The sequence below is a fragment of the Corvus brachyrhynchos genome, unplaced genomic scaffold (assembly GCF_000691975.1).
Source record: "Corvus brachyrhynchos isolate BGI_N302 unplaced genomic scaffold, ASM69197v1 scaffold202, whole genome shotgun sequence".
Lineage (NCBI taxonomy): Eukaryota > Metazoa > Chordata > Aves > Passeriformes > Corvidae > Corvus > Corvus brachyrhynchos.
Genome location: NW_008238132.1, coordinates 7,982,101 through 7,991,126, shown reverse-complemented (window position 1 = coordinate 7,991,126; position 9,026 = coordinate 7,982,101). Strand labels below are relative to the sequence as shown.

The 9,026-nt window shown below is 40.0% G+C and overlaps 1 protein-coding gene across 1 annotated transcript in view; it reads left to right on the top strand.

Annotated features, from left to right (window-relative positions):
- DHRS12 (dehydrogenase/reductase 12) overlaps window positions 1-9,026 on the top strand; it is a 30,974-nt gene that overhangs the window by 10,693 nt on the left and 11,255 nt on the right. The window contains exons 4-5 of the mRNA XM_017733652.1: window positions 591-683; window positions 1,495-1,576. Of these exons, the coding sequence (XP_017589141.1) occupies window positions 591-683; window positions 1,495-1,576 (175 nt within the window). The remainder of the gene's footprint in view (window positions 1-590; window positions 684-1,494; window positions 1,577-9,026) is intronic.

The following is a 9,026-nucleotide window of genomic DNA, read 5'->3' as shown; positions in this document are numbered from 1 at the left end:
CCTGCCATGCCTCTCTTGGAGGTCTGCAGTGGGAGGACAAGAGGCAGCTGACACAGATTGGAACAGGGACAAAATTCTGAGTAGATAGTAGGAAAAATGTTTTCACCATGAGGGTGATCAAACACTGGAGGCTCAGACAGGCTGGTGAATCTCCATGTTTGCCAAACAGCCTCCAGAGGTCTCTTTCAATCTAGATTATTCTCTAATGCTGTGACTTGGAGCATTTCCGTGGAAAGTTCAGCCAAAGAGAGAGCTGCTAAATTGTTTAAAGTGAAATTTTGCAAGGTTTGCAGTATTTTTCTAGTTCTCTGCTATGCCTGGTGGTCTGTCACATATATTTATCTAAATAGGACTCTCTCTTAATAACTTTGGCATTAAAAATCTGTGTCTCAGAAGCAGCTGAAGCAATGACTAAGCATGTTTTAAGGACTAGAGTTAAATTTTGCAGTTGTGCATGTTAACCTGTATTAGTTGCGTTCTGGAGACAATATTTTTTTCATACTGCTTAAATACCTTTTCACCTAGACAGGCCTAAACAGGGTCTCTCTTCACTTTCCCTGTTGATTGTGACTTAGTTTCTTTTCCTTTAGAATATCTTCTTGCATATTGTGGATGTATCTAATCCCAAGGAAATATGGAAGTTTGCTGAAAAATTCCAAAATGAACATAAATTAAATGTGTTGGTAAGTTCGTATACTTAAATCATGTGTGTCTGTCTTGGGAGTGTGTAGCCTATGAATTTATCTGACAGGTCATGTAGACCTCACAGCTTGGCCCACAATTCTCCCCTTATTTTTCTCTAGATGTTTTTTTTTCAGGAGTCTCCGTGGTTTGCTTGCTCTTGTCCTTTCTCAGTTCACACAGATGTGCTACAAAAAAAGAGAAAAGCAGTAATTTTATAGCTGCATCTTTGGAGACACCACACATTTTCTCTTTGACTTCCATTACTAATAACATTGTCCTTCTTAAAGCTAGACCTTCTGAAAGACTAAACTTTTGCAAGAAGCCCAAAGACTAAAACTTAGCCAGGGGAGAGGAAACAGTTAATCATCATGGTTGGTAAGGGGCTCAGTACAGTTTCCCCTTTATTTAGCAGTGAAAATTTGCTCGAGGGGCTGTACTACAGCTGGGGCACCTGGAGCAGTTCCTTTGGTGCTTACTAGATGAGGAATGTCTGATAAAAATGGGGAAATAAGTTTTGAGGAGTGGCAGTGAACATGGAGGAAGGTGTGTAGGGGCAGATCTTTTTTTTTTGAAGTGGGAAAGAAAAGCCTGAGCTCCTTCTGGAAGGTAAGGCAGAGAAAGAAATGTGTCAGAGACTATGCTAGCTGCACACAGCTTACAAGCATGTTTTATTGAACAAATAAAAGCTACAGTGTGTAGCTTTGTGTTGCAGTGTCAGGAAACAGCAGATTAACATGGACTGCTCATATGTGTGGATTTCCTTGTAGATATTTGTGTAGATTGTTTTTGTTTAAAGGAGCTGTTTTACAGATCAACAATGCGGGATGTATGGTGAATAGCAGAGAATTAACTGAAGATGGACTTGAAAAAAACTTTGCAACAAACACTTTGGGTGAGTATTGAAGGTTTGGTTCTGGAACATACTTATTTTGCTTACAGAAGTGTGTTTTTATAACTGGGTTTGTGAGGTATGTATTCCTGCTCAAAGAGCGATCATAGCATTGCTATGCTAGGGAAGAAGCTGGAAAGGAAAAGGAGAAATATTACAGCTGTTTGGAGTGCCATTTTTTAATTTCTCTGTTTTTTTCAATTGTTCTGATATCAGCACCTTTATTTATCATAGCAGAAGTGGGCAGTTGCAGGTTGATTCTGAAATCTGCTAGGGAACTTTGTTCCAAGCATTGCTGCTGCTGATGTTCTTTGAAATAATTGTGTTTCTGGGGTTTGGATGGAGCTTGGAGCACATTCAGATGTTTATAGAGACGTTCAAATGTTTGAGTGGGCTTGCACAGCCCTGTTTGATGTGCCAGAGGCACTGTGTAGGAAGCCTGTGCCGTGTATGGTGCCCTGGATGCTCTCAAACATGTAATGTCTAGTCAAGGGATTGAGCAGTAGTGGGCAAGTCTTGGGCACTCCATGTGAAAGGGGCATTTTTTGTGAACTGTGGCAGTGGTGTAAGAGGGACAAATGATGGGAAACAAGTCAAGAGGGAAAGTGGAGATGTGGGAGGGCAGGAAAAATGGTGAGCAAAGTGGAAGGTTCCCCACAGAAGTCGTGGAAAAGAGGTGGGCAAACAGCCAGCCAGCAGAGAGAAGAGCTGAGACTGCTGATATCTGTAAGGCTGGAAGCTGCACCTCTTGCAAAGAGACACATGGTACTTGCATCCACCCAACAGTCCTGCTACTCTTCCCCCTCTGCCTCCCTGCAGGGTAGGTGGATTTCTCAAGAGACTGTCTTTAATGTATTCAAAAGTGACACATTAAGGAAGAACTGTGGTGCTTTGTTTCTGTATTTTCCTCCTGTTCATCAGTATCTGGAATGAGGAAGGGGAAAACCTAGTCTGTAAAGATAAGGCATTTATAGAACTAGCATAATCTAGAAACAATTGTTGGTTTTTATTCTTAGCCTTTTTCCTGTGTTGATTCCTTAAATGCTATTTATGTTTGAAAACTAACATTTTAGTATAAATGTCTTTTGCTTCACTATTACTGTACATACAGCTCATTTTTTCTGCAAGTCTGAATAGATTAAATTGACAATTAAATCAAGTATAAAGGCACAGATTCATTTGCTTCTGACTAATCTTTTGCTAACATACTTCTATTTCTCATGGCCAAAAAATTCAAGAAGAGTTTTATTTTGCCATGACATTTCCCCTGGCTGCACAAGTACAAGAACTTCTACCTTGAGGAATCTATTCACCATAAATTAGTTTAAATCCTCTTTTGGTCCTTCAGACTAAAACCCAGCAATGTGCAAAGGTACAGTTCTTCCAGGGAGAAGCAGAGTGAAACAAACACAACAATCTGAATGCAAATGCATGTTTTGGTTTAGTTTTAGGCATTGAGGATATTAACTGCTGAGGAACTGTACTAGTGCATCACTTGAATTATATTTTATCTCACAAGTAGAAGCAGCAAATTCTGCTTTTCCAGCTGTAAATCAGCCTTACTAGCAGTATACAACTGCACAGAGGAAGCTGAATTATGGTTGTAGCAAACTAGGAAAATGCCTGTATTATCTTTTGTGGATGTTACTTATAGATCTCCTTTATTCATTCGTGTATCACTTGCTACATGATTGCATAAGAAGTTTAGGGAGGTAAATCATCCTCTGTTGTCCGACTTTTTCAGAGTTCAGGCAAGGACTGGGTTGTTTGCTTAGACTGCTTCTCCCTAGATAAAAATAAGGATTAGATTTTGGATCTTTTAGAACAGAGTGGGACTTGGTTGAGCTGGAAGAAGCTGGCAGTGCAACAGGAAGCTTCTGTGCTTGCAGGCCAGACACACATGAAGGACCAAGGCTACAAACCACAGGCTTTTTTCTTCAAAGTCAGGGATAGGGTAATAAATCATAACATCTGGAGTTTTAGTAGGAGAAAGTTGTGTGGAGAAATACCAGTCAGAGTAGATGCTGTGTTATTTCCCTGAGTACTAGGTACCTTTGGGTGTGTTTTACTTGGGAGAAGTTATTTCTGTTTTAGTAACTCTCTGTGGTTATAGAGAGGAAAGCCTGGCTAAATTAGATATGGCTGGTACATAAGTTGGCTATAAACTGGAATGTGGTCTGAAAGAACAAACTAAGTTCTGTTCTTTGCCCCAGTAATGCTAAAGCCTGAAGGGTGACATGGGCTCAAGGCCCTTGTTTGGAAAATGTGCAGTTGTTCCTCGCTTGACTGACAAGATAGAATAATACCAGTATCTTTTGCAGATCTTTACATGTAGGGTGTTCCTTCCATTTTTCTTTCACTATTTTTTTCCTACCCTGGCTCTTAGCTCTGTCTAGTAAAGGAATGTGTAGGTTGTAACTATCTAAGAAAGCAAGACTGAAATATAACATGCTTTAAATGCACGACACAGTTTTTGAATTCTGTACCTGATATCTGATTAACATTTATATAAGCTGTAAAGTTGCTCATTTAGGTGTCTGAAATGCTGTGGAGCTTTTAAATCTAGTCTAGGAATATTTTCCTCTCGACTGATCTCTTACTCCATTTTTGAGCATAATGGATGTCAGTGTTCAGTTCTAATTCATGATCTAACTTGTGGAACATACTTTATATCCTGAACTTTTCTTGGGCATACGTGGGACAGAAATGACTGCATAAGTCCTCTTGTATGATTATGTACAAAAATAACACTGGTTAGAATAGAAAGAAAAATTCTCTTAATGTAAAACACAGCTGACTGGCTAATTGAGGATAGCAACTGAAATAAGAGGTGCATAGTCCTCTCTGTTGCTGTCAGAATATGCAGGTGGATGAAGTTCATGAAAATGTAAAATGCAGGTTGCTAGTTAAGGCTTTGTGTGGTTTGTTTAATATTCAAGTTCAAACTGTAAAGTGCTTTGAGCAGGTGGTGGCAGCTGCATCTGTGCTGGTGCCTGTAGCATGCTTAAAATGAGTCTGAGGCAAAAACGCTGTATGGCTTGTTGTGGTTCTGTTGTTGCTGTCAAATGAAACACCTTGCCTTTTTTCCCTGCTAGAGCCTCAAGAATTGTTGCCTGATTGCTGGAGCTCAGTGAATGTAGAGAGCAGAATAGCTGTGGAACATTTTGTAATGTGGGAGCACTGGCCAGGTACAAGTCTGAAGTAGCACTTTGCTGATTGAAACACACTTTCAGTACCAAATTGAGTGACTCGCTTGGGATAATGTGGGCAGATTGCCTGCAGACCTGCCGATCCTGATGGGCAGATTTTTTCCTCTGTCTTCTAGTTTGTGTGATGTTGCCCTTATATTTCTTCCTGTGGGCTGACCATGTACTCAGAGTTGTACCCAGGAGCTGGGCAGCAACAAGCAATCATTTCCTCTGATGAGACTTGCAGACTTCTGAGTCAAAACTTTTTAAATTTAATTTTATTTTACTTGTTTTAGTATAACTCCCAGCAAATACTATTAAAGGTGGTGGTATTCAGTCCTTTTGGAAAAAAACTTCAGCATTGATAAGCAAGTGGAGGCAAAAGCATCATGTTCTTATTGAAGCACTAGACACTTAGCTGAAGCAATCCTTTTTCCTCTATTTTATCACCTGCCTCACTTTACTTCACTCAACGTATCTTCCTGCTTAACATGGAAAAATGGCATACATGTTACTTTTTTATTGCTACTTACCAGCCAAGGGGATGCTAAAACACACTGAGAGATAAATAAGTGATGCTCTCAGTATGCATCTTTTCCTCAATCTAATGTGCTCTCATGTTTTAGTAATATATAGACATACACTTCTACTCTCTGTGCAGAAGGGTTAGAGCCAGAGGAAATAGGATGTTTTTCTGTCATAGTAACGCTATAGCCCATCTATGGCAAACTGCCTAACCTGGATAGGTGTTTGTCAATCTCTTCCCTATGTGTGACCTGTATCTAACTGGTGTTTCACAGAAGCCAGTGTAGCCTGGTGTGTTCTGAATTACTTGGAAGTCAAACAACTTGAATATCAGCTGTCAGTTTGCCATAAGTTCAATGCCTGATCTTTGGCAAGACAACCTCATCTGTGAAAAGGAGGCTGTGGTTCCAATTTTCTTTTCTAAAGAGCTTTGAGACTTATGGATGAGAGGTGGTATGTGAAAGGATAAAGCTGAATATAATTGCACATGCAGTAATGGTACTGAAGCCTAGTTCCCAGGAGGCAGAGGAACCCTTATTGAGATGAGCTTTGTCGTTTGAGGGAAATGTAAACCTTTGTTTTGTGTTTCATGTTCATTAACTCTTCCCATACGCTCTCAGTTTTTGCTAGTGCAGTGGAATTGGCCCTCAGAGACAGCACACTAAAATCTTCATTCCTGATCTCTTACTGAGGAAAAGAGACTCAGGGATGTCTCTTACTGGGAACTGCATAAACTCCAGGCTTGAAAAGATAATCAGGCCAAGGAAGAATGTCACTTTGTTTGTTGGGTGGTTTTGTTTGTTTGTTTCTGTGGTTTGTTTTTACTTGGACTCAAGAAAAGCAAGCTAGTTTAACCGATTTCTACCAGATGGATGAGCCATTGAAGTCTGCACAATAAAAGGGTGGTGTTTCGTTTTTTGGGTTTTTTTTTTGTTCCCACTTTTTTCACAGTCGAAATAACACTGTTCCTAATAATACTGCAGAGCTCAGACAGATGAAAAACTTCAGTGAGTATGGTGCTGGCTGCCTGCCCTTATCTGAATGTTAGCAGGGTAAAAACCTCAGCAGCAATGTGCCACTAATTGCCAGATAGAACGTCAAGCAAAAAACTTTCTGGAATCCACCAAGACACTGGGGTCCACAGTAATTGTATCATCAATTAATTTGATGTTATAAGCAGGTAGTGGCTTTACAATGGTACTTCTGCTGAAATCATAATTTTCTTAAAAATTGATTTATAAAATACAGATTTTAGGATCACATTAAATCTTAAAGCAAATCAGAGTATCTGTTTGTGTACTTTTATTTTATATGATACCCTGTTGATTTTCAATCTGAAATATGTGAATCCTAAGGAGTCTTCCAGGTTCTGGCAGACTGATCTATGCCAGTTCGGAAATCTGTGTGCACAGTGTTTCTTTATATTTTCTGTTGGGCTATCCTGTGTTTTGCTCAGTTTCATGTTTTAGTACAGAACGCCTTGCAATGTTCTGTGGGAAAGACCGTGTCTAATACGTGGTAGACTGCTGTCCCTTGCACTAGGACAGCTTTCATTTTGTTCATGTCGTGAGACCCACAGTGGAATAACTGTTGCAACAACGTTCAGAGCTACCTTTCCACAAGGCCTAGTAATAGTGTCTTCCATGGAGTCCCCTCAGCTTCTGCATCAGGTCATGGGGAAAGGTAGCATAACTTGATTTAGGAGTTTATGAGGCAGACAGGCTGATTTTTGTAGTTCTTGGGCTTTTTTAAAATAAACAACTTACTATATGAATCAAATGTTTATCTCCGCAATGGTGCCTTATTTTCTACACTTGTGTCATTAATATTTCACTCTGTGATTTTGAAACCACTGAATTAGTGTTTATCCAGGTTGACAGAGGAGTTCACTATAGGGAGTCAAAAATTGGAGTTGTTAGTTAGAGCACAATATCAGATTACTCGACTAAATTGAGGAGATCTCAGAGCAAGTGGAGCAATTACCAAACAGGGAATGTGCAGTGATTCAATATTTTTGGTGGGTTTTGTTTTTATATTTATCAAGGAAACACGAAACTTAAATATTAATGTGATCCACACTTGGGAGGGAGTATGCATGGACAAAGTGTGTTCTCATTAAATGCCATGTTCGTTACTTTCACTGGAATGACCGTGTTTAATGCATAGATTGGCAACCCACCCTGCCTACTTTACCATATGATACAGTTGGTTTAATGGTGTGTAATGGTGGAGTTGCTCTATATGAAACTTTTAATTACTCTCTATTATATGTGATTTCATATTATGTGAGATCACCTTCAAGATATAAAAGCTACAGAAGTTTTTCCAGAGAAAGCTAATGTTAAGAGACTGTTTATTTTAAAATAAATTGTACATCTATCCCAGGAGCCTTTTTAAGTAGAGAAAACATGGCCAGCCAGTACTGTCAAATGTCATTACACAGAACAGGGCTGTAGCTTGTCCAGTAGGTTTTGCAAGTCAACTCTTCACCTTGGCAGAGTTCAGTGAGGGCAAGATGAAATCCTTTGTATGGGTGTGACAGACTGGACTCTCCTGCTGCTTCTGAGCAAACTCCCAAATTCATCTTGCTGGACTCCTTTGTATCACAGCAAATACTTCTCTTCAAAGGGAAATGTTGTATACCATTTATTTCACTGTTTTTTTCCCCCCGTTACACCAGTGGGAGACAAGGTTTTGGGCCGTGTGGACAATGTACCTTCCAGTGACAGGAAATGGTAATGCACAAATCTGGCCCCTGTCACACAGTCCTACATGAAGGAAGTACCAGCTGTATATCCAGCAGATACCCAATACTTACTGCTTTCAGTGCAAGGCACAGCACTCTTGAACTTTGCCTTTCATGTACTTTTGTGTTAAACTATTAAATAAAAAAAGAAGCCTCAAAAAATCTGTACAGTTTGAACAGTGATAATTAAGCATTAATCACATTTGGTATTGTCGCAGGTTTGGTTTGTAACCGGGCAGAAACACCAATTTAGTGTAGTGGTTTGGTCCAAAATACTCATTACTGTTTATCTGCTGTGAGATAAGAATTAGGAGAAATGCAAAGCAGGCACCAAACTTGAAAGAATATAAAGAAGTTTATTAACAGACCTAAAAGAAGAAGGAAAAAAAAATTATACCACCTTCAGAACTCTCCTCCTCCCCCCACCTTCCTCCCTTCTCCCACTGACAATGTTCAAAGACAACCCTTAAGATGTTCAGTCTGTTTACCACTTCCATAATAACCTTGTTCAGTCCATTTAGAAAGAGAAGTCTCTTCTTGCTCATGCTATGAAAACATTATCACAACGAGACAGCCGCCCACTTCCAAATATTGTTCAGTCCATTTAGGAAGAGGAGTCTCTCTGCCTGCGTGTGAGTCCTTTCCCCCGACTTGCAGCTTTTCCCGCAACTGCTTTCGAGGGTCCACTCTTGAAGTTTTTTGGGGTACAATTTTAAGGTTGAGCCGTTCAGAAACAAAAACAGAGGCCCTTCTCCTTCCCTGGGAGCAAAGGGTCTTCATCATCTTCATCGTTAGGACTATCTCTGGGAGCATCTCTAGGAACTGAGGTTTTCTCCTTTCCCATTTGGAGCAAAAGTCCTCATCTGGTTCATCTCTAGGGACTGAGGTTTTCTCCTTTCCCGTTTGGAGCAAAAGTCCTCATCTGGTTCATCTCTACGGACTGAGGTTTTCTCCTTTCCCATTTGGAGCAAAAGTCCTCATCTGGTCCATCTCT